The sequence below is a fragment of the Centropristis striata genome, chromosome 3, assembly GCF_030273125.1.
Source record: "Centropristis striata isolate RG_2023a ecotype Rhode Island chromosome 3, C.striata_1.0, whole genome shotgun sequence".
NCBI classification, from domain to species: Eukaryota; Metazoa; Chordata; class Actinopteri; order Perciformes; family Serranidae; genus Centropristis; species Centropristis striata.
In genome coordinates this window covers 8,228,591-8,255,760 of record NC_081519.1, presented here as the reverse complement: position 1 = coordinate 8,255,760, position 27,170 = coordinate 8,228,591, and the positions used below count along the sequence as shown (strand labels likewise).

The 27,170-nt window shown below is 37.2% G+C and overlaps 1 protein-coding gene across 2 annotated transcripts; it reads right to left on the bottom strand.

Moving 5' to 3' along the window:
* Nucleotides 1–242: 242 nt before the first annotated feature.
* Nucleotides 243–27,170, bottom strand: rad18 (RAD18 E3 ubiquitin protein ligase). 2 transcript variants are annotated; one of them, XM_059329692.1, is made up of 13 exons: nucleotides 27,014–27,170; nucleotides 25,316–25,394; nucleotides 25,037–25,098; nucleotides 24,779–24,849; nucleotides 19,402–19,829; nucleotides 18,561–18,660; nucleotides 16,973–17,160; nucleotides 16,347–16,417; nucleotides 15,531–15,591; nucleotides 11,205–11,336; nucleotides 10,153–10,279; nucleotides 6,572–6,616; nucleotides 243–507 (listed from the first exon to the last, which is right to left on the bottom strand). In XM_059329692.1, exons 1-13 carry the CDS (start codon nucleotides 27,062–27,064, stop codon nucleotides 408–410), a joined length of 1,515 nt encoding a protein of 504 aa, XP_059185675.1. In that variant the 5' UTR covers nucleotides 27,065–27,170; the 3' UTR covers nucleotides 243–407. The 2 variants fall into 2 exon arrangements, with proteins under 2 accessions (XP_059185675.1, XP_059185676.1); XM_059329693.1 differs by lacking the exon at nucleotides 11,205–11,336.

Here is a 27,170-nt window from a genome sequence, read left to right as displayed (position 1 = left end):
AACACAAGCAGCATATTGTATGGAATACTGGCTACAAGTAGAATTTACATTTTACTTAGTTATGTCTATTATTAAACAGAAAAAGAAAAACATACAAACATACACAGGACACAGAAACCAAATCTTTCACACTAAACTGTGTTTGAATAGATTCAAGTATTGACTTTATAGTCCTCTGACTCCTGGAGTAACCTGAGAAATTCTGGCAGTCACAGTTAATCATGGATCACAACACTACAAAGTATATTAAAATACTAAACATTTATTAATAATACTATAATACATGATGTAAACAGAGAAACTTCAGAAAACTCCATGAAATGCTTGAGATAAAAGTGCATCACTTCACTTCTTCATATGCTTGAAGTCAGTCAAACATAAATTGGTGTGATTTCCATCATGTCTTCCTAGGTTTTACGCCGCCGTTTTCCACTGACGGGCGACGAAGCTGCGTCACCTCCTCTACTGCTGGATGTTCGCTTTTGGACTGAGGTTCTCTCAGTGTCTCTGAAAAAGAACATTTTCAGGGATAACCTTTTAGATTTTGAGAAGTGGAGAATAGAAATATGCAACATTTCTGAAAATAAATATCAAGGTTTTATCATTACTTTCATATCCTGAACATTTTTATGAAATAATGCTTGAGGTACAAGGTTTTGAAAACACACTACATCAACACAGAGTGAGATAATTTATACAGGTGCAACGTGTCCTACTTTGAAGTGACATACTTTACCTTTCGTCATACTGCTGCTGCTAAATTATATACATTAATTGTACAGCAGCTGCTTGCTTTCATAACATACAAATGTAAAAATAAAAAAAACTCCCAGCAGTAGATTACCTACCGAACATGATGTTCATTTCTGGAATATGCCTCAGCTACGGGCCCCAGAAGCCATAAAGACCGCTTGTTATTTTAATCAAGTCCTCTTAAAATTGCCTTCTTCTCTCCTGTCATCCACCAGCAGACAGTTGTGTATATCTTGTTTGAACACACATTTGAGCAGTGGGGAAAGGATGAAAATGTATTCACTGCGAAGATTAAGTTATTTTATGGTCAGCTGTCTGCCAACATGATTACTTAATCGATTGCTATTTCGGTGGATCAAGTCTAACCAAGGATTCCAAAATAGTCATAATCTATGTGGTAAATGGGAAGTTTAAATTAATTCCTATTTGCTAGCAGTTGCCTCTGTGTAACTCGCATAACAGTCAATTAACATCAGACGCCCCTTAACTTTCAGATACCATTTATTCTGCAGACTGCAATCAACTGACAAGAAATGGAAGCAGGTGTGTATCCTGAGTGCATTCGCTTTCAATTCTTGATTACCATGCTGCTGAAGTGATAGGACAATTATTTTGACTATCTTAAGCAACAGCCTGCTTGACACCCCTCCAGCAAATATATTACAATGGATTAAGTGGCTGCGCACAAAAAAAAAAAGATCACTTGGACATAACCTTATGTCTAATTAAAAGGAAAAATCAATATTTCTGCTAAAACAAAGCTCTTAGTGCCCGTCTATCCAGCACAGTGACAGACAAAACACTTCCATTTTGGTACTTATTCTAGGAGTGCAGTTGTTTGCCAGAATGAGGTTAATTTAAGATAGACAGGCACTGTACGTTTTTATTAATCTTTAAGGGATGTTAAATTTAGCCCAGAATAAAAATACATACATTTTTCTCTTACCTGCTGCTCTATTTTTCTATCTACAGTCATGGAAAAAAATATTTGAACATCGTTTTCTTCAATTTCTTCTTCATTTTAATACCTGGTACAACTAAAGGTACATTTGTTTGGATTTTCCATGGTTTTCTTGATAATTTGGTTATTATCAAGCAAACCATGGAAAATGGCTAGATATCAGCCCTTTAATTAAACTCTTATAAGCTATTTTTGCTGTTATTATATTTGTCCAAACAAATGTATCTTTACTTTTACCAGGCATTAAAATGAACAAGAAATTGAAGAAAACAATGGTTTTGGTGTGAGTTGCTGAGTGCTCAACAGCAATGTCTCTTTCCACAAATTATGACCTGGTTACTCAAGACAGACAGCGGACCTCTCTGACATCTGACAGACATCTCTACGGCTGCCATCTCACTCGGCACTCGGCAACTCACACCAAAACAATCTTGACTGAGAAATTCAGGGAAGAGAAAAATACGTATTATTGATTGTCCCTTGAGGTCACACTTCATGATTTGCTCGGTCTTCCTGCACAGAGAATACATGCCACTTCTGTGCGCACACTGTTTGGATCAAGTTTATTCAAACATGACAATCGCCTTCTCTGATGTGTTGACAACAAAGCCTAAGGACCCATTTCTTTCAGTTCTGAAATCAGGAAAGAAAAAGAAAAATATGGAGCCATAGAGCACTCAGACGCAAAATGAAAAATACAAACACACTGCAATCGTATAAAACAAGTTACTTTTAACAAGTTAAAGTGCAGAAAAGGTCAAACTGCCAGACAGCTGACCAAAATGTTGGTGCCTCATGACTGCCCAGTTGAAAGGAAGGGGGTTACCTCATGCAGGTTTAAAAACAGAGATAATAAAGTATAATGTTTGTATTTTTAAAGAATACATCAGCACAATAATATGGTACTAATAGTGGTGGTACAACTACACCGTCAAGTGGTCTACACCTGTGCATACAATTTTGAGAAATGTATGATTTTTGTTCCCTCCAACACAATGACATTTGAAAAAAGTGATGAACACCACATTTTTATAATGCTATTTTAAATATACAAGTTAATACGGACTTATATTACACAAACACACTGAGATAATGATTTGATTACCACAAAACACATATTATCCCTTTTTCCTAAACTACTAACAGGGTTGGAAATTAACTTTTGTTCACATGCCATGGTCGCTGGTGGTGTCCAGCCACTCAGTAGATTATCATTGTTTTTTTGGCGGGTGAGGGAAGCGTATCTAACAGCCATTTACATATATTACCAGCATTTGGCTCGTTTCTGGTGCTTATTTCCAGCGCTGACTGCAATCACAACATGGAACAGAATTGCCAAGGATCTGGACAAAACACTGTTATGTTAATATATGAGAGGTAAATGCATTGCAACTAAGGTAAACTGAATACAATCCACAGGAAGTATGGTATTGTATTCTTTTTTTTTTCTGAGACAATTTATTCTGTGCTATTCCTTCAGTTGACATAACAAGAAAATACACCATTACCATTGTTGTTTTTACCCTGAAGAAGAAGTCTGAGGAACACATTTGGACTAAGCGCTCAATGCTTCTAAATAAGCCGCTCTCCCTTTATAGATTACCTACTGCCACATCAATATTTCTTGCTGTTGTGTGAACCCAGGTGAGCTCCACAGCTCAGCATGTAGTGTTGTTGGACACTGGGATCTCCGCTGTGAGAAATGTTCAGATAACATGAAACCACAGTATCTTCCATGTGGAATCACTTACAGCTTCACATAAAGGGCTCACTTCAGCTGATTATACTACAGATGTATATCAGCCTCCAGCCAGTGACAAGGTCCTCTGCCTCTTTATCTTTACTGGACGGACTAGAAAAACAAAATTCCAACATTGGAATTTGGGTCAGAAGTCCACATGTGGGGCGGTTGGGTAGACAAGAAAGAATCGTGGATTACTTATAAGCAGGCAGTTGGCCTCTGCGCAAATTGTGGATCAGGGCTAAAACAATAACCAGTAACACTGTCATCACTGCCAGAGTCAGAAAAAAGCTAGAGGAAGGAGATAAAGCCTTGGCTGATGGAAGGAAAAATTTACTTTCACACTTGTTACAAGTATAGACTTGGCTTCTGCCCATTGAGCTGAGGCATTCCAAAGCCCAACAGTACTGGTGTGCTATGAATATATACAGAATCAGAGCTGTGTGGAGGTGACATTGAGAAAGAATATTGGCAGGTTTGGATTGGGCAGCAAATTCATTCAGAAAAAGATGAAGAGCAGTGTCTTTGGTTATTCACAATAAACACAAGGTGAAATCACACCCATGTACTGGATTTTGTTGTTATGTCAGTAGTGTGACAGCTAAAGTTTTCAATATGTGAAATGTCTTTAAAATAGACGTGTTATCATCATCATCATCATACAGCATGGTGCAATGTTCCCATCTACTTCAAACTGTAATGTGCCAGAGAATAATGTGAGATTCTAGGCAGCATTGTTTGACATATGAGATAAATAACATTGACTGTAATGTGTCTTACAAAAGTTTTGCAAGAAAGTATTGTGTATGTGTGTGAAAATATTCTCTCTTTAAATTTCTATCTGCATTCTTCTTCCAACAAAGTTTTTTTTGGATCCATAATGTAAAAATACAACACAAAAACACAAGTGGGCACAGTGTGAACCAAAACTGGTTAGGAATGCTGCAATGCATTCAGAATGTGTTATTTGTACTTGTCCTACCAATGACAAGGGTTAATTTAGCAGCACAAGGGTACACCACCAGCTATAGTCTATGCCACCAGCAATGATAAGAGAAAAGAAGCAGTGCTGCATAGGCAATGCGGCACCCCCTTCTGTAACTGAAAGGAATGATTCCTCTGTCTTTGTGCGCAGTTCGCAAGTAAATGAGCACTGAGTCTGTTCAGGTTTTTGTAGGAGTCCTCTGGAGAGAAGAGCTGTGTGTTGCTGTCTTATTGCAGTGCCAAAATCAACTGACAGAAATGACAGCAGTTAAAGCCCAGTAACAAAATGATGAGGAAAAGAAAGAGGATGAAACTGAAAACAGAGAGTGGTCAAAGTTTTTACAGTCCACAAGTCACAGCTATAAATGGTTGAAAACATGGGCACTGCTACCCTTGTACAATTAGATGTATTACTGACATAACGAAGCAAATAGCTTAATTATATAAATCATATTTCCTAAGACATTAAACTGTGAAATAATTCAGCTTAGGGACACTAACTATAAGAAACACGATCCACTATTTGCCAACAATTTGCTGACAAGAGTCCTATCTTGCTGCCTGTGATAACAAGTAAAGTTTACAAACTGAAGGAAAGGGAGACAAGGGACAACCTGTTCACCCTTAAGCTATGAGAGAAAAGCCACATCTAAAAAAGAAGCAGTACTGTGAGCTTAGCTGCTGTTCTTTTTTTATTGTAGCTTGCGGGCCTCAATTAAGTGCTTCATAAAAAAGTCGGCTTTGTCCAAAGCAAGACCAGATTTTAGAAATATCCAAACATTTTCCAAACATCTATTAAATATTCAGACTCATCCTTCATTTCACCTTGATGCAAATCCAAGTCACAGCTAGAACACACAGGGAGGATTTCCCACATGTGCTAGACAAGCCTGAACAATTAATCACAATATTTATCACAAAATGAACTAGCATATCATCCAAATCGCAGGAGGCTCAATATTTGTCAAAATATGTGTCGGAAAATACCGTCCTGGATTCAGTATTGTGGTGCTGCAGATTGGCCAGTCAGTCACGATAATCAATACATCGACTTATTATTCAATAAACAAAAATGGACACGATAGTTTTTCCAGACTCGATAAATTGTCGCTTACATGCGTGTTTATTTACATACACACACACATACTCAGACGGACGGTGTAGAAAGCGTTGAGGCAGGTGAAGCAGAGAGAAAGAAAGAATTAGCGTACTTGAAGCTAAGTTTTCCAACGGCCGTAGTTGTACAATTACAGAAAGTTGAGTGCCATTAATGGAATTAGTTCCAAAGCCTAGCCGCAACAAAAAGTGGCAACACAACAAACCTCAAAGTCCATTTAAAACACAACCATACCAACCAATTGCTTCAGCTGGGAACAGAAAACAGGACGGGAGCCGCGGGAAATGGAGCGCCCTCCACTTCCCGACAACTTGCAATTAAGGATATCTTTGCCAAAAAACGCAAATATAAACATGACAGCACAAAATGGCGCATGCTCACAGAGAGCGTTAATCGCTTTATAGCAAAAGAGATGCAGCCATTCAACAATGTTGAGAAACCAGCATTTAGAGAAATGCTGCAGACTTTTAATAGGCAGTACGAATTGCCTAAAAAAAGTTCATGTCCAAAACAGCCATTCCAGCAATTCAATGCCAATGTTCAATATTCTTGAGAATTATAAGTTTACTTCTCTTAAAAAGGATGTACTTGAATTATTATGCTCTAATATCAATATATCAGCGACATAAAAAAAACCCCATCAACAATACCATCGTTTATTGTCATAGTTTCTGGGAAAATATATCGTCCTAAAATATTGTTATTGTGACAGGCCTAGCTGCAGACATAGACCAGCCTAAAAAATGTATTTTACAGACTTAAGAGGAAAAAAAATGTCAGGTACAGATCCTCACTAAAAATTAATGATTATTGAAAAATATTTTTCAACAAAAATGACAATGATTCAAACATGATCACTCCATCTGTTATTGTAAATCATATTGCAATATCAGTCAACCTAAATGCAACATGATATTTTTTACAAATCGTGCAGATGTGATCCTTTGACTTTTAACACGATATTTCTTCGACATGACTTTTTCTTGACAGTCACTATGACAGCAGAATTACTTACTCAGGGTTTCTGACAGGCTCTGGACCAAAGATGTCTGAAATTGAACTGTAATGGGAGAAAAAGGGAGAGGAGACAAAAAAAAGTTTGACTGAAATGGGGTATCTGTTCTTTCAATAAACCACCGTGCATGTGCATTGCATTACATTCTGTATATGAAGAGCAGAACTGTCTCATGTCAGTCAGTGAGATATGGAAGTTAAGGATTTTAAACTGCCTCTACAGTACAACCTTATGTTCCCAACTTTGCCATTTAGAGCTACTATACATATAGTTTGCCAAATCAGTTTTTCAAAAGTATGTTTCAAGTTGCAAGTTTGATTTGCAAGCCAAGATACAGCTTGCAAAAAGTCTGTGCCTGTTATTGGTATTCTCAAAAATTTCAAACTTCTCATCAGTAAAAATATGTAACTATGAAACACATGACAAGGCAACACAGACAAGACCATAAGAGGTTGCAGTTAATTAATTCATGAATATTCAGTAAGGGCTCAACACAAAACCGGTAGTAACAGAGTAAGAAGCGATTCCATTGTTGACATTTTGTGGAAGTGAGCCGCAGTGAGGTTTTGTGAATTAGCAGCAATAGCACAATTGTTTTCTTACTGATAGAAAAATATTTCCCCGAACATCTGCAGCTTTGGGTCGATAGGTATCCTATTAGCAACACTCAGTCACCCAATTCTCTCCCTCTGTCTCTAGTACACTCATACAAACAGTGGGAGGCTGTGCTGGATCCATTTGCCGTATGTACTTTAAAGCTGGTCTCATTTCTCATGTGCAGTCATGCTCACTCAGTGCTCAAAATAAAAAAACTTCCACACTACACATCACAAAATTACTATCCTGTTGTAGCGTCAAAGTGATGAGGCTTTTCTGCAGCTTTTAAAAAAAATGTAATCACTAAGGTTGTTAAAACTGCTGGCACAAACATGGTATATGACAGGTGTTCTTATGTTACCATCACCTCAACATTTGAATTGCTGATGTAGTAACCTTTTTATATTTTTGGCATATGAAAGTAACACGTAACACGTCTGTGTAATTTGTGAATAAAATTTTAAATAGCAAAGAGAAAAAGAAAGATTTGGAAAAGAAAAACATTATTCCTCTGAAGTGTCTGATGGCTTGGAGAATTTAAGGAATTGGTCAGAAGTGATTAGCAGCACCCACTCAGTGCAGTACATTTTTAAATATCATAATACACTTCATCAGGGGGCTAAAATACAAAAACATCCCAGAGCTATTCTGCTTTTAAAAGATGGGCGAAGAAATAATTTGCTTGTACAACCTCACAAAGACAAGACATAGATTTCACATAAAAGTATTAGAAATAAACTGAAATGGGGACTGACATACGCAAACTAGGTGCACAAAAAGGTCGTACAAATTTTGCATACAGACTGCAAAAAAGGTTAATACAAGAACAACCTGGTAGCGCCATTATCCTTGGGGATATCCCTACATGCCATTTGTGCTTAAATGAAAGACAAAGGGGGCGATAGTGCAAAAGAAAAAGATGGAATTTGAGGTCTTACTTGATAAAGAAACAGAAAAATTAAATATATAGTGAAAAGCAATCAAACATGACTTTAGATCCACCATCTATAAAACAAAATGGGATGATCAATGTACAGCATTTAAAGCCCTGTTATGGTTTTGCAGTCTGTACAGGGTGCCCCGCACCTCTCAGTCATTGTCAGCTTGGATTGGCTCCAAGAGTGTATATCTGCAGAGTCCTAACTTTACTGCAGTTACTAAATGTCTATTATATAGTGGGTGTTGGGTCTAAATTTACTGCAGTTCTTTATAGCTGGCCTTCTATACAGCTACCATCCACAAGCATCTAAAACAAATCCTTGATGAAAAGTTGCACGATGCTGAATGTAGTCATTGTTAGAGAGAAGCTTTTTAGTTTTAACTTGCATTTGTTGTTGTAACATTCAGCTTTCACAATAACGATTGTTTCATTGGCACAGTTGCAATGTACCAAGGGAAGTCATTAACTGGTGATACCTGCGGAGATGCACAGATGTGCTGCAACAACTTAATTTCCCTTGACCTTCTCAAATCTTATATAAGGACAAGGAGGGACGGCCTCTCGGGCCACATCAGTGTTGCAGTATTCTACATTTTTACCTATATTCATTTTCTAACTAATTGTTTACACCTCATATTTGTTATTGTATGATGGACAAAGAAGGCAGAAAGCCATGTAGGGATTTGGATTGAATCTCACAACACCTGTTCTGACTTACTTTATAAAGGAAGGGTTGTCTGATTCCTGCTACACTGTGTTGACAGCACAAACAAGTGTCTATCAATATTAGCTTTACTGGTGTGGAGAAGGCGTGTGTCTGGTTTCTGAGTCCCAGTGTAGTGTTCTGTTGCCAAGCTATTTAGAGAAGTCATTTTTGCTGAATGTAATTATAATCAAAGCTGTATTTGAGCTCTGGCTGCATACCTGCACAATTCCCCACTAATGCTCTCCATACACGATTGGGGGGGCAAATACTTGAAACATACCAAATATTAGTTTAAGTAGGAAGTTTAGAACCTGTTTGTAACTAACTAGTATTTTAATAAATACATCTGACACAAAAGCTATATGCTTTTTAATCGATTGTAAAATCTAACAATTATTCCTTTCAGTAACAGGCAGGATGAATGTCCCTGCAGTGCCACACTGCATTACAAGCTAGGTGAACATATTGTGGGAGAGGAATATAAAGGCTGAAAGAGGATGTCCAAGGTCGATGTGGTGTTAAATCAACCCACTGAGATTCTTCAAGATTCAGACTGAAATCCTCTGTGTTACACTGTATGATTCAGCCGCATTCCCTTCTTTTTACCAAGGATGATGCAAATAAGACATCATTAAGCTTAGCTCACATTATCTATTTATTGGACCTGCACCAAGTGTGTACACTGTGGTTTCATACCCAAAAGGAAGTTGTTGGGTTTTTTTTATGACACAAATTACATTCGGTATTTAATGTTTTAACGGTTGCCTGTAGTGTCTTCATCTACAAAAGCGATTAGCTCATTTTAGTAGCACCGTATTGTTCTTCTAGCTAGAAGCTAGCGCATGAGAGATGTTCAGATTTAAAGGACAGAGATTGACGGGAAACTCTTGATACAATATTTCATCAATGTGCAGGTACATTTTTGTTGTTTGCTTTTTTTCCTCACTGTGTAGAGCAGCTAATTGATACTTTTGCTTACATTCCATATCACAAGTCAAATATTTAATGTGAGGAAGTGTTTTAGGTGTTGGGCCATATTTCTTCAGCGTAATCATACAGACAAGCTTCCGGAGACTGTTGTCTAGTAATGCCGCCTCCTTGTCTCCAACGTGTTTATATCTCAATGAAATTAACTCAGAATGGTTTAAGACAATAAAAGGTGTTCAAGAACCAAACCCATCTTTTATCATTATAACTCTGCAATTACACAGAGATTCCTGACTGTAGGAAAGAATCTCACTTTTTTGAAGCATAAAAAGGACAGACCTTTGACACCAACCTTAAAAGGAGTCACCTACAGTAAGTGAATCAGGATGTTGTTCATTATTGAGGGCTCACCTGCTGATGGACACGTCACTGTAGGTGGGGCTTGATGACAATTCAATTCTTCTTGCAGATGGCTCCTCGTCAGATTCTCCATCTTCTACCTTTATTACTGAGCAGCTTTTTGATTCTGCAATTTGATCTGGGGGAGCAAAGGTACATATTACCATGTCAGACACGCAGGGAGGATCAGAGTGGATAAATAACCTGTCAATGGGGGTGTGCATAAAATGAACGCCCCTGACAACCTAGTCTCCTTTACGGTTCTTTTGTTATTAACACAGATACCTCTGTTCTCACACAGTGGACAGTGTTTTGCAATTTTTGTGCCTTTTCATTTGTATTGTATTAGGGATGCTAATTTGGACATTTCTTTTCTGACCGATAGCAGAACCATATCATCAGCTTTTAGGCGGTGATAGTAAAGTTTTTAGCAAACAGTTGCTAATTTATACATCCAGCTGATACAGAGCAACCTTCATTTGTTGTCGTGTTTTTGGCTGCCTAGTGAATTTAAGTCTAATATGTACTCCAAGTAATCTGTTTGTGGTCTCCACCAACTCCTGAGGGAAATAGGAAGGAGTTACAAAACCTATGGAAAATGTTCATTTTATTTAATGATTTTCAATACTCAAAAGTGCGGTTCCCAATACATTAAATAATCTAAAAAACTGTAGGTTCCTAACTTTTATGCCAGAGATTCATTGTCTGCACATCCTCCTTAACATTGGCAAAGTTTTCCTACCTTCTTCTAACAGATGAAAATTCACCAACATGGATTATAATTTAGCATGGAGTGCAGCAATATTTTTGAATTTGGCAATTATGGAACTATAAATTCAGTGCACTGCATTCACTCTCCCACAAACACAACCAGGAGGGAGTCACAACAACAACCAGCTACTTTTGCATATTGTTAAAGAAAAAACACATTTTGCTACAAAGCAATCAATGCCATTACCATGGGGATCAGGTGTCTTATACTGAAGGGTAACAGAAATGCTTAAAAGTCTCCAGCGGCTAGAGTAGATTTTATTTCTTGAGAAAGATAATGAGTGTTTCAGTACCTGCAGAGTGTGTTTTGTGAGCATCCTCTCCTTTCATAATGACTTCCTGTTTAATATGAGTCTGCCTGGTAGTCTCTAGGCGACCCCGCACCTGGGCAATCAGGCGGGAAAAGTCACTGCTGTGCTTCTTCCCTGCAGGCAGAAATAGAATATAACGCATGGTGGAATAGTTAAAGTTACTATGCAATAGTATGTGAGGTGCACAGTACTAGTCAATGAGCCTAATGCTAAATGGAATTATCTTAATCCTGCACTATTGTTAAGGTTAGCTTTACAAATTAGCTGATAATGTGAAGCTGACAGCCCACCTACTGGTGCATCAACAGGCTACTGTACAGAATGTTATTTGGGAAAACATGTATTCATAATTATTGTTTACTCATTTTTCTTTGTGAGACAACAATATCTGTCGCACAACAGGCCATTCAGATTAATATTTTGACTGGAAACGATAAATTCCAACCTTAAAAGGCTTTTACTGCGGTGGAGAACACGGTCATTGAAAAGACATTATAGCTGACTAAACAAATGTGGGGTGGAAAAAAGGGAGAAAAGTAACATTTTGGCAGTGGTTCGGTAAAAATAATATTATCACTTTCAATATAAGCATCTGTAAATCTGTGACCCTAATTTACGCAAAGACAGGAAAACTGAGACGCCCCTGAAAGAAGAAAAAACCTTAACGTCAAAACCCTGCAGCAATTAACACTAATGTGATCTACACATGGAACCACTCTGCTACCTCAGACTCTTGTAATTGATATCTTCATAAGCAAACAGTGTTTTGTTCTCTTGCAAAGCTTTTTTTTACTTGCATGCTTGTAAGGATTCGACTGAGTGGGTTACATGTAATGTGAACATTTCATGCACCAGGTTAATTTTTACAAGCATTTAGGGATTAGGGTTGGGAATAACTAATGAAAGATCGATTAATGGTCTTTAAGAATTTGGTCAGTGGAATTTTCAATAGATCTCTGTATTTTTTTCAAATTTTATCTATGACTGCGTATCAGTGCTCACTGAACTTAAACATGGCCGAGCTTTCAGTTCTACAGTCGTACGTGAATGAGCCAATGAGAGCTGAGAATTAAGTGGGATAAAGCCACAGTTTGAAGACTGAAAGTTGCAATGACAATTATAAAACACAGAAATATAAAAGTATTAATTTGAGCAAAACTAGCGTACTGTATCACACCTTGCTTGCATGAAGTACTAGGTTTAATTCTATCCAAAAGTTATTTAAACATAAAACACACTTAAATATGCAAGATTACTGTGAAAACTAACCTCATGCCTCTTCAGGGGCTAAAACATAAAACATTGAACTCCTTGACGTTATCTTTATAATCTCACTGAGTTAGTTTTATGTTCGAAAGGAAGTCTCTTTCCGTCCTTTTAAAATAATAGCGTCCGTTATCAAAACAGGCTTTTGCATAGTACTGTTTATATATATTTTATTTTGCCCATGTATGCATGTTTATACATACTGGAGTATGTATAAAAACATAGCGATTAATCGATTAATTGATGGTTACTGTTATAGATAATTGAGTTGGCAGGTTTCTTCCAAACGCCCATCCCTATAAGAGATGTAGCAGCACTACTACACACAGTATCACAATGGACTCACTGTACATTGCAAAATGCAGCAGATTAACATTGCATTCATAACAGTGGCCATTGAGGGTGTTCTTAGGGCCTTGTGTCATGAAGCAGGATTTCTAGGAGTTTCCTTACAGTTATTCTGATTTATGAGAATGTTTTCTTGATTGAATTATTACTGAAATAATATGTCTCATTAAAGGCTTGGAGCACACGGTAAATACGCTGTGAGCATGTGCTACTTTCACCTCCCTGTCTGCTCATTCACCATTCACAACGCTGGCAGAGTGAGTCATCCATATCCCCCTCTGATAAATCAAGAGGTTATCACAGCAGTGGTGCTATTTATAGAAACTACCTCCTGTGAGTCACATCCATTTTTCAACCACTTTAAAAGTTAGCGCTGCAGAGTTATTTCCAACAAGCTTTCTATCTTGTTCAACCCTGACAACATAACTTTGGGTAATGTTCTCTCATGCTGATGTTTTTGCTTGACCTTGCAGACCTTGTGTAGATTTTTGTGCAACTGTATGTCGTCTCTTGAGTCATTATCTATGAGCTTGCTTCGAATAGCCAAATAACCCTACAAATCTTCAGTAATATTTACACTCAGGCAAAAAAAATCTCAGTTCTACATTTCCATTCCACCCCTTGCTGCTAAATTATTCACTGGAGACAATAATTCTGCTTGTTTCTGTTGCTGGTAATGTGTCATCGAAGCTATATGAGGCTGGCTCCTAATGGAGGGCTTCTAGACTGAATAAGGTGAGATTGAGATAACGGCTGGGCGACACGCTGAATATGCAAAATCATAATTACTTTGTTGGAGACACAAAAGTATGTTGTGAATATTGCCTTTTCAGTTTCCACAAGAACAGTCTCTACTTCTCCATTGCACTTCCATTCCACTGCATGCAACAATTACTCAAATTTGACAAAAAGAACATCATGCAGATGGATTACTACTTTAGCTTCAGGTCCCGAGTGGATTTTCCTAGTAAACTATTTGCCTAGAAATGGAAAAAATAAAAGCATTGATGGGTATAAAAGCCTATGCTTTAGAACTTGTCATTAAAGGCTGTCATCAAGATTCCCGAAGCATATCTAATCTTTAGATATTTTTCTGAGATATCTACCTGTGAGATAATAACTTCTAAACACATTTGTGTCCTACATTGTTTTGCTGGCAATAATTCAAAGGGAGTCTTGCCATTTGATAACGTTCTTGGTATTCTGACAAAAGATTCAAATCATAAGACAGGACTCCTGACAGCATTTCAAACAAGAACCTAAAATAAGGACTGTCTCTGTAAAAATTTGAAGAAATTAATAAACTGTTCAGAGAACTGTAAAGCTTCAGAGAAAAAAGAACAAAGTAAGCAACTCAATGTTTAACACCTTTGTTAAAAAAAATTTCCCAAGTGAAACTCTGAAAGTCTGCCTTCAATTCGTCTTCCTTGTCTCGGGAGTATGAATGCGAGGGCAAGGCAAGACATGTTTGTATAGCACCTCTACAAAAGAAAGTTGCCAGGGCACTACATAAGAATAAATAAAAATAAAATTCTGAATGATGCAACATGTATGTACCAGCACTGTGATTCTGTGCCGGTCTACCGCAATGTTGGTGATTTTAAATCAACACTTTAAAATACCCAATTATGTTTTGCTGCTGCCCCCGTCCACAGAAGTACACTGCTTCACTTCTGTGTCAGTACTCCTGCCCGTTTCTTCAAACTGAGGTTATGCCTTTTGCCATCTACTGTAAGTAATACACTGGCTATGGATTAGTACCTCATACAACCTCAGTGCTATAAATCCAAACTATGCCTTTGAAGTTCTGTATAAATTATAGCTCTATGAAACAAGGTTGTAGAGAATGCCTTAAATATCAAGAAGTACAGTATAGCAAAAGCAAAAAGCTGTCGAAAAGTTATGATTCACAGCCTCAAATTCACTCCAACAGAACAACTTGATAGAGCCGCCCTCCTCAACTCTTACAGGGGGAGTTTTATGTACCACTCTAACAGAATGACAACTCACACCAAAGTGTTTTCCAGTATTACTGTTGCACAATATATGTTGTCAGTAAAAAGGAGAAAGCAAAATTACAAACCATTTCAGTAAACACAAAATTGATAAATTCCACTAGAGTTCCAAATCAAATTCACACTTTGGAAAGAAGTGGTCCTTCTGTGAAATAACAACATTTTGAACTTGTTTTTCTTTTTGTTTGTGTCTTCTTCTACAGAAGACAGCATTCATACACTTTTCTATCTGAATCACACATTTGGACAGTTTGGCCAACCAGTTAGTAGAGACACGGGGTCTGCTTTATTATAAAATGTGTCGAGGGAAAATTAAATAGCAAATTTTGTAATTTCAATATCAGCATTTAGTTTTGTTTTTCGGATTTATAAATGTTTTAACAGTCAGGACAATTTAATTTTGTTGGCAGTTTTTGTTGTTGTCCACATGTCAAAAGTGATGTGATATTTATTGCTTTTTTTTATTTTATTTTATTTTTTAAAACCACTTGACAGCGACCGAATATGATGGGCTAGTTTGCTTATCTTTCTGCAAAGCTAGAACAAATGCAGAATTCTGACTTGTTTCTTCACAGGCAATATCAGACAGCATGTGTGTTTGAACACTGTATTCATATATGCTGTGTAACAGAATATGTAAAGTTATGCAGTCAAAGCATCCTGAAAAAATATCACTTACTATAATTTAAATGCATCTCATCAATCTCCGTCTCGGACTGATTCTTTGTGAAAACCATGACCTGCAAAAGATTATAATTGACAAAAACATGTACATTAGCACAAAAATATTACCACAATTTTTTTGGCTTGGTTTAGGTTCTCAAAGGTAGCCTTTAAAATGTTTCATAATAACATTTTTTGGGCATTCATTTAATAGAATCAGGTCCTCTTCATTACTAACATGTTGTTAAAATTATGTGGCACAAATGTTTTGTATTATTGCAATTTAGTGGTCAAATGTTTTATTGATAATTAATGATGTGTGTGTAGATGTGGAAGCCGCCTCACAGGTGGGAGGGCAAACAAAGAAACTTTGCTTGTCTAGTTTTGTAACCTCAGTATAAAATACTCTTTGCAAAATGTGCATTGGCTGGAATGTAAGGTTAACTGTGGCCAGTTTGTGTTGTTTCTGTCTGTTCAGAATTAATTGTAAAGTGTATCATACATTAAGATTCTGAAATTAATTAATTGGGGCCACATTGTCCCGTGTTGCGATACAGGCTGAATTCATTGTCATTACAGCATGTGCTGCTGCTGTCAGGACCACATGCTGCTCTGTGTCCTCAGTATGTTTTGTCCTGTTAGTTGTTTATTGTGGGTGAAATAAACACCAGGTTGGTATGCACCTAACCTCTACCTCAAGCCTTCTGCTTTCCAAGTCTGGCTGCTTTTTAGACCATCCTAACATGGTAAGAAAACAAACCAACAACTCAATCGGTTACATTTGAGAAGAAACATAATAATACATTTCAAGGATTAAGCAGTTTCTACACACCGGTTTGACTTGTCCCTGTAGTTGATTCCTGATCTTCTCATTGGCTTCCACTTCTTTGGCAATATCTTCAGCTGTTGACAGAGAAAACAAAAATCTTTATTACTCTTGAGATTAGAAATATTGCCTGTTATATATGAATTGTGAAATCAAACCCATAAGAGGCTTAAAAGACAATTTTGAAGAGTGACCTCATGGGTCACTTTTCAAAATTGAGAAATTCCTGGAGATGCCAAATAAGAAGATACAGAACAGAACATCCTATAGGAAAACAACTTCTCCGTGAATTTAAAAACATTTGTCCTCAGATTGAATTCCTGACTAGCTCTTTATTAGAGTCAATAGGGTGATCTCAGATTGGTTGAATGTCATTTTGGTGGTTTGCTTCTTCATTTACAGCTTCGTGTGAACATTTCTTGGAGCATTTACTCACACATAGGGCTTTTCACAAAGCACATTTTGTTCATTTTTTATACAATTTTTCACTTGGTGGTGTGAAGCTTAGAGGTGGAGTTTTTATAATCAAATCGCTCCAGTGATGAATAGGTTACATGAGCCCACCCACTCACTCAAGACTGCCAATGTTAAAGAATATCAGCCTTATGGTATAATGGACCACATGTCCTCACCTGATCTGGGGTTTAAGGAATCACACTGGGCGTTGTATATGTGGAAAAAGTCCTTGTGTCTTTTGATCAGCTGGTCCCGAGAACCCTGCATTGAGAGATGGCACTCCTTCAGCCTCCTCTTCAGCTCCTGCAGGGAAAGCAGGTTGTACACCAGCTTCGTCATTGGACGCCTTGCATTGGCAACAGAGCTGCAACAGACATAAAGCATATAGTTTATTTTACTTATACCCAGATATTATTTGATCATGGCTGGTGAGGGAGGCATTTCTGTAATCAGCTTTAATAAACTTCTATGACTGTACTACAAGTCTTGCAAGCAAAAAAATATTAAATAACATATACCACACAATTGCCACATCAGCAGGGCTTTGAAAAAACTAATGTAAACGAATGAGAGCTGCCAATTTGTCAGCCTTGTAAAGGAACACACTTCTGATGATCTATAGTCTTGTTAAATTCAGACAAGGCTGTCAAATGTGTTATATTGTACTGTATATACTTTAGTGTAAGATATTAAGATTGGTAGCAGGAGGACTCCTTCTCATGAAGGCTGACCACATATGACCAGAGTATTGAAATCTCAGCAATTTATCAATGTGACATCAGGGTCTACTGCAGATTAAATATTCTTCACTGCTACAAAAAGGACCTGATCATTAATAGATCCTCATAATTGCTGTGTGCATCATTCATCACCCTGGGAAATGTTTCAAAGGCCACTAACAAGGATCAGTCTTTCAAATTATGTCACGGACCTCGTCTTCAGCTTGATAAGTAGCCAGGTTGATGGTCACACTATAAATCTATCTATCTATCTATCTTTCAGTAACTCTGAAATTTAGTGGGTGCTTAAGTGTACAGGACTTCAAGTTTCAAGAAGAAATAAAACATAATCCTTCCTTCACTTCATCCAGAAGAAAATACACTTTCAGTGGCAATTATCTTCTTAGACAGTGGAAAGAACAGCTGGCAGAAAAAAAGAGTGCATATCAACTGACAGAACATCCAACCATGCATATCGTCAAGATCTTAAGTGAATTAAATGTTTACATGTCTATAAAATGTTTCATTTAAGCCACAGTGGAATAAGCATTCTCATACAATTAAACCCAATATTAAATTTCATCTCTACATACCAAAGGGATACATACTGTAGATCCAGGACATTACAGTACATCCCAGCCAAGCAAACATACTACAAGCGAGGGAAAATTGCTGACCTAGCACCATCAGCCCACAAAAAATATTTCTTCTTTTTACATCATTGTCTTGCGATCCAAAGTGGCATAGATAAATCCTAAATATGTTTTTCTGTAATTGTTATAGATTGTAATCCAATGATCTTGACATGGCAACGCTTTATAAATACAGCAGTTGTTTCAGGTGTTGTATGCAATACAATTTTTGGTCCAGATATGGCACCAAAACAAAACAGCTCCTAAAATTCTACTCCCAAAATTTTTTATACATTTAAAAGTCAAAACTCTTGGCTCTACAGTTCTCTGATTGGAAAATCTTTCTCTTTTACTTATATCGTATTTCCCTATAGAGAATTAAAGATTGAGCATCAGCAGCAGAGGTCTTTTACCTTCTCAAGCTTTCCTTCTTCTCTCCACTTGTAAGACACGTGTCCAGATGCTTGTTGATAAACTGCTGTGGCACACTGACGGAACACACAGGGCATTCCACTGCAAAGAAATACACAAGATATTATTGGTTGCTTAATTAAAACATTAAAAAAAGTAGTTCTTGGTGCAATGTCACATTAGATTCCAATGCCAAACAAAACGATTCCCCTGGCTGCACCTAATCAGAAGCAGCTAAAATTAAACAAATGAAGAGCTGATCCTCAACAAGATACCCATAATCTAAAAACAACAAAACACGTAAAACCATCATTTGCTTAAGCACCATATAAGACCACTGAGTCCTTGAATGTACCAAGGGCATTCAAAGCAGATTTACTTAATGAGACTTACAAGCTAACATGTGATAATAGTTTGTGATCTTTGAATCTTTACAGAGCGAGGGCTGTGTATGAACCCCAGGTTTTTTGTCAGCACCTAAAAAGATATTTGCTGAATTTGACACAAAAAAGTGTAGATGACAAAGGCACATACTTAACCTATAATTGGGACACAGTTATTGTAATTATTGAATGTAAATCCATTAAAAATCCCAACAAAGAATAAGCTCCTGGTACAACTTGTTGTCTGTAGGTAGGGTACATATCAGAATGGCAGCAGCTTTTACTTCCTTTGCCATTAACTGCTGTGGCTGTCAGTTCTGCAGGAATACAAGTGACCTGACAAAGTGATCAAACAAGTCCCCTGTGTGGAGGGTTTGTGAGTGAGTTAACCAGCCAGTTAGACGGGGTGAGTTATACTGGATGTTGCAGGGTTCTTGGTCTACATTTAGAAAGGCTTCACCTTTGATCACAGGCTTAAAGTCTTTTGATGGTGATGAGGAATGCGCCATCTCATCCCCCGTGCTGATACTGTGTGAGACTCCAGCCTCCTGTTTGACTGACACCAAACCCTGGATAGATGTCTCCTCCACATCTCTCGGCTCTTCCTTCACAACCACTGGGTGAGCAGTTGCTGAATGTAGGTCAGCATCAACTGCATCGTAGGTGCGTGCAGTTTGTGTTTTCCCCCGCTGGACACACTGATCAGCAGAACTATGTCGCCGGGGTTCTTCAGTGGGAGATGTTTTAGGCCTCTTTTGGAAAAAGTTACTTAAAACAGATTTGTTACAATTCTGGCCCCTCTCTCTGGGAGTTTTGCATTTGACAGCTGAAGCTGGGGTCTTTGGGGATATTGGAGGAGAGTCAAAAACTGCTTTTGACAACTGCTGCCTGGAAAAAGAAGAAAGACAAAGTGCATGTGAATGAAAACGCACCCAACATTGATCAACAACACAAATGTATAATTCACTGTCAATTTTGGCAGCTATTTTAGACTTAATACATAATTGAAGCACAATTGTCAGGACTTGGGAAGAGCGTTACAGCATCCATGGTGTAAACAATGTGTGTGTTTGAGACAATGATTGACAGAGAGAGGGGAAGACAATGTGGAAGGAGAGATTTTGGTAAAGTATTTTTTACATTTTAGTCACATCCTTTTACATAGCATGTTTATAAGGTTACAGTTAGCATGACAGCAGCAATGGCTTGTCATCGCCTCATCTTACATCAACAATCACACATATTGCATCATAGTTGTTAATTAAATTAACACTGGTATAATTACAAAAAGTATTTCATGTAGGGAAAAGGACTAAAAAAACATGATGAGCCCATTAAAAAGAGAATAGCCGATAAAATACTGTGGACAGTTAAGAGAACCTCTTTGACATTAAACTGCACCTGCTCATTTATCTAGCTCCTTTTCTTCGGAGCGAGAAAAAGTAGACACTTTGGCTACAGTCTTGGAAATGTGGAAAGCAAACAAATTGCAGCTGGGCCATTACTTGGCAATAAAATGGAACCAATGAGGTGTGTAATGTTCTGCTTTCCATATCTAGAACTTATTTGTGCGCACTGTCCCCATTAGAGCAGGTTCACACACACATGCGCACACACACACACACACACACACACGCTTGTCAAAACTGCTTTGCACAAATGTGATGTGGAAACACCTCCCTCTCACCGCAAAGATCTTAAAGAAATATGCTTTCCTCCTTCCATTCATCTTCAATGATGCATAAAGCCAGATATGACTATTAAGTAGCTCTCCACTAAAATTAGTTAAACTTTTTATTGCAACAAGATATTTTGTAGTATAAATATGCTAAGCAAAATAATAAAGTATGAAAAAGTACCTAAATCACCATGCCCATGCCGCTTAAAAAGTGAAAAGTTTTTTCTTGTATTAAAAAAGAATGGTTTTCTTTTGATGAAAACTGTTGAAACCTGTTACTTAACTGCACTGCACTGTTATCACTTATAGCCATTAAATGTAAGTGTTTCTGCCTCATTTGAGCAAACACATTTTTCCATCACTTTAGTATGTCAAATGATTCTAAATGCTACTGAACCCCATCAGTTTAATGGCTGTTGCCATAGAGAAGACACCTGTCAGAGGAGCTGATCAGACTATTTTTAGAAAAATAAACACAAAAAAACACTGTGTTCAAAATTAGTAGCACACATGGCACCATAGTTACATGATGATAAACATTTATTCCAATATAATGATTCAGGATTCTGCATGACACTTTTGTGACCTCTTATCTGAATTAATGATTTTTCATTAGTCTGTAAATGGTAGGGACAAGCAGCTCAGCATCTTTGCTTCATGTGACAAATACAATATCATAAAAGACTCATAAGATCACCAAAGACCAAAGAGAAATAATGTTCAATATTATCTGCTTGGTCCCCTCAGAATAGGTACATAATGAAAATATAAACAGAAACAATAAAAAAAATTGTAAAAAATTGTAATACATTTTCCTTTTGCCTTATTCCAGCATTGGCACTGCAATATAAAACATATTCTATATTTTATATCTCTTCAGAAATAAAAATGTAAGGTGTGCGCTTCAGCATGGCTTGAACTCATTTTAGGTGGAAATGATTGAGTTGGAGCCAATCTAAACATACATTACAGTTCAATCTGATCTATCCACAATTCATTATTCAGCGGGGGGAAGGAGACTCAGGCCATTCATAATTGACAAGCAGGGTCTCTGGGGGTTTAAGAATGAAATAGATTTGTGTTGAAGTGACTGCATATCAATGCTTTTAAACATTACAAATTATCAATAAATGAGGCAGTACACAAAAAGAATCATATAAAAGTGGTTACAAATACAAATTCTGACTTTCAGAGCAGGATACTGTATAAGGGAATGCACGCAGCAGTTCAGTATTTTAAAGGTTCATTGATCTGCAAGGTCTCGACACATAGTTACCAACAGAGCCAAAAGCAAGTCAATATAGTCTATTTCATTTACACAAACTAATACAACTTCTATGCTGATACTGATGCTATACTGATTCCCTCTAAAATGTGAAGAATAATCTTTTATAATTAGAACATTAAGGTATTAAGCAATAGCTACCATAGCACTTTTAAAAGGTAAATGCTGGTGAGGTTAAACACATGAACTTTTATTTAATGACTCCCAGTATTTTGGACAACCTCTGCAAATGCTACAATATATATTTACATTTAGTCATTTAGCAGACGCTTTTACCCATACATATGCAATATATAATGGAATGGAATTTAGACATTTAGTATTTTAATCTCCAGCTCATAGACTCCAGCTGTTTAGAAGTATAAATGACACTGACTGATCCATTACAAAAGATTAAGAAAACTGTTAAGTTCAAGGAAACAACGTGTACTGTATCTATAAGAGAAAATGCCACTTTGCTTTTGGTGATTAACTAAATTAAATAGCAGTGTCTGATGTCTCAGTGTACAAGCTCCATTTCCACTAAAGTAAATGAGTTCAGAGTAAGAGAAGAGACTACAAGGTAGCTGGTTACTGTGATAATATACAGTAAACATGTGGCACTGTGATAACAGCTAATGGTTTGCTAGAGTAATAGGCCTCTAGTTTAATGGCAGTAATTTAGTGCCATTGGCCAACAGCTACCCGTTGTAGTGTTTTCCAAAGGTTTCCCAGTGAGAAATGTGAGTGGCCCAATGAAAGAAGCAATCCAAACACTTCTAAAGCAAAAAACATAACAAACACATGGACAAGTGCTAGAGTTACTAAACATTCTTCTCTCTGTATGATTCTGCACAGACAGGTTTTTACACAGGCCCAAAAGCAAACTATATGAGAGGAATAGTCCTAAAATATAGTATATTAATTTCAAAGCAAAGTGGAACTATTCCTAAAACAAGCTGTTTGAGACAAGTCTATTGCTACATAACAACAATGCTTTATGACAAAGTCGGCTATCAAGAAATTCCATTTTTCAGACGCTCGATGCTAGACAACAGGAAATTAAAAGGCAGGGGAAAGAGCAGCTGTGTAAGCCACTCATGCGTAACAGTGATGACAATCAGAGGGTTTACAGTTCGAAGGGAGACCTTTCAGAGTGGTGATAACATTGAGGCGATTGATGGAAAGGAGAAACTTGCTGGCTGATAACGACACTCCAAGGTTATTTTGACACTTTGAAGAAACAACTGTTGATTTTAGTTACTTTACTGATGTACAGAAAAAGAGTCAGTGATTCAAGAGGACTTATTTTCAACAGGTAATACCAAGGCACCATAAAACATGTAACGCTCATAAAACCTGTTCATTGACCATTATCCAATTCTGAAATAGCAACAGTAAAGCAGAATATACAGCCCTCAGGAATAATGTGTTCCTTTTGTGTTGTTAGATCTTCATTGAAACAGAAAAGGGACTGACAGAGATACACAGTGGCGATTAGAAGAAGTGAAGGAGGTTATGGCCCGGAACCAGCAGAGACAAATAATCCAAAGGGCTGGGGTGACATACTGTAACTTCATATTGTAAAAGCAATATCAAGCCAAGCAGCAACCTCTGGGACTGAAAAACAGTGAAGTTCCTCAAATCACCACATGAGACTGGCAACAAAAGCGAGTCACAGTCTGGTACAAAAAACAATTTGGTCTCCATAGCCAATTTCCCCATTCATGACAACTATATAGGGAGTGATTTTTTATCTAATTGACCCGTTTAAATCATATTGAGGTTTAAAGTAATGCATAATTAAGGGCATGGCCGGTTTAAGGAAAGGTGGGTGTCGAGCTTTGTTGGGCCTGCCTCAGCCCCCCACGCTGCACCTTTTTGCCCAATTTTAGGACTTCCATGGAGTAAGTACAGTCTAGAGTGCAAGAATGTGTCTAGCTGCCCCCATGTGGTCAGTTTAAAGGAAATGTTTGACTATGCTACAATAAGTGTCACAGAGAAAACAAACTCAAATTTCAAGTACCAAGACATTTCCTTGAGACAAGCCCTGGACACCGCTCCCTATGCCTACATCCTGCTGTAATGAAAAAACGTATCAGCCCTAGAGCTACAACAAACAAAAAGAAGTACAATACAATGGGAACCTTGAATGACTCTAGCTGATGAAAACAAAATCCCTATTTGATTCACAGAAAATCCTTAAATCACAGGTAGATTACTGGAAGACAATTATAAGTGTTTCTGTAATGCTGGTAAACTGAAATAAACCGAAATTGGTCCCCTTATGGACCTATTGTAATCTTGTCAATAACAATGGGATCCCCTGAAGTCACCACAGTAATCATTTTTCTCTTTAGTTCTTGGAACAATGACAATACAGACTGGAGGGATGCTCAGGCAGTGCACCTGTTTTCATGTTAAAGAGGTTTTACATGGATTGTGTTGTTAAATTTTATTTCCTGATCTGCCGTCTTCGTTATTATGTCGGTCTGTCTTTAAGGGCAAAATAATTACACTAAATATAAGATCTCTTCTATGCTTCTATGCTTCTTCTATGCTGCTATCAAAAGGAACGGCTTGTTCTCCGTCTCAGCTGGTGTGCCAAAAGCCAGGAAAATACATGGATTTACCAGTACTTGATAAATAAAAGTGCCATTGCTCACTAAGGATCAACAAACCAATAACTCAGTCACTCCCTTGTGTATCTATATTTACTGATTTGTTTATGTGGACAGCTGAGGTGAGGTGAGGGCAGTATTCTTTAATAAATGTTTAGTGTTTGTGCTGACAGCAACACCCTGAAGTGCACCTACGTTTATTTATAATCCAGAGTTCTGGTGTTTTTCAGACACATGTATACTTGTAATCATTTATAATGTGTTGTGTGGTTACCTTGCAGCTTGAAAACTCCCGACCAGGTCATCCAGTAAACGGTTGTTTCTTAGTTCTTGTTCTGTTGCTTGCTGAAAGAAAAAGCAAGATTTGAGGGATCATGTTTCCTTTATCAAATTAATACAATTAATTATGGATGATGACCTGCAATTGTAAGAGCTGTTGACCTGTAATTGTGTTATCTTTCTCAAGGTAATGGCCCTGGTGATTATGCAAATGAGTTAGGGGCATATGCATTCAATTCAAGGTCATACTTACTGTATTGCACACTGGACACAGCAGCTTATAGCAAAGAAATTTTCTGATGCACAAGGAGCAAACTGTAGAAATGGAATCCAAACAAACTGTATGTTATACATAATACTTTATGCCAACATGTATAATAATATCCTTTCTTTAATCAAAGTTGTTAATCAGTGACAACAACTGAAAAATACAAAAGAAGTTCACTGTTCAGTTAATGGTCTTGTAGTCAATGTGTTGCTTCTCAGTAATTAGAACCATATCTACATTTATAACTGTGCTATTGTTACTTACAGTTGTGAGAACATTTAGTCATCATTGTAACATTGAGGAAGTCGAAGCAAATGGGACACCTAAGCAGGGCATCAACATTCTGTAGAGGAAAAAAACAATAATAATAACAATAATATAATCGTGAACACTCATGATACAGGTCAACTATCACCTGCCAAGCAAAAAAATATATGCAAAAAACTGTCAAGATTACACTTTACAAACATGGCACGTGGAGCATGGAATTATACAAGACAAAACATTTTTTTTTGTGTGTGTGAAACTAAGCTAGCCTTTGTTATACAGAAGTTACATTTTCCAATCAAAGATTGTATTCAAATATTATTGAATCAAAGTAACATTTTGAACATTGAAACCCCGAAACCCATCTATACCCCACAACGCATAACGGTACTGGAAGCTGCATAAGTCCTCCCAACTCAATAGTGGCATTTCAAACGCATAAACTGTTTACAATATTACGGTAACTAACGTTAGGTTGAACAGCTGATCACATCCTAACTTATCACACTTGGTTCACTGTCACAATACATATCGTCACACTGTTAAAATAATCGCCCAAGTCATTTTTTGTCAAAATTGTTGTTTTTTTCCCCCTAAATCATCTCCTCCTGACGCCGGCCACCTATGTTAAAATCGCTTACATCCTCAGTTGATCAGATCATGTGATTTTACCCCTTTAAGATCATCACTTCTTTGACAATTTGCCACATTCATAGGCATCAGATAAGAACCCAGCAAAGAAGAGCTAGAGGGAGATTGTTTAGTTATCAGTGTTTTATTGTTGACACTAATATTGGTAATACTTTACTCTAAGGTGTCTACATAAAAGTGACATGAGCGTGTCATAAACATGACATGGGATGTGTCATGAAAATTAATGACACTTTGAAGTAACATTAATGCTCATGATACTTGTCATGTTTCTGACAGGCTTGTGTGACTCTTATGTAGACACCTTCAAAATAAAGTGTTACCATATCTTGCTTAAGTCACAAAGGCATGTTCAAAAAGTTGCCAAGTCATTTATTTCTCTTAAGTTACATAATTTACACACAGTGTTATCACTATGCCAATAGCCATCCTTTGTTACATCCTTTTCGAGTGAAATGATCAATAAATGTCATATGTTACACTTTTGGTGAAGTTTTTTGTGTTTCCTGTAAAACTTGAAAAAAATGTACAGCCGAAATAAATGTAACGTTAACTTAACGTAACCAGACATGACCACGAGTTATGTAATATACGCGCATCGCTTGCTATGTGTTTGTTTTGTCAGGGTAGCATCAGTACGTTTTAGGTTATGTTTTGAAGTCAACGTACGTTAAACGTTAAATAACGTCTGACAGTCTGAATGGACAGGATTCCATCTCGACAGTATTATGATCAATATAAATGTTAACTGTAACGTTTGTTACTTAACGACTTCATTAGTTAGTATGGCTTGTATAACGGTAGCTCGTGTTACAATAGCATTGGTTAGCATTAGATAAAATAACTAAATGAGTAATAGTTATATGTTTTGTAGCTAAACTGCGTTAGAACGGTACGTTAACGTTACTCGTTAGTTACCGTCCGTGGGTATTCTACACATGTAACGTTACTGGGACGTTAGTTGTTAGTGTTTGTATTTAGCTGCGAGCTAATGTTATTAGCCGCGATGTTGGCAAATCATTTTAAAGTTTATATACAACTTACTTTTAGACATGCAAGGCCAGGTGGTAACTCCGCTTCTATCTGTAGGGCCATGTCTAGTAAACAAAAAAAGCAGCTATTGAAGAAAGTCACATAACTTTTTGCTTCCGTGGTTAAAAAAAAACAAAAAATCAAAGTCCTCCGCTCCCGCTCGAAGGGA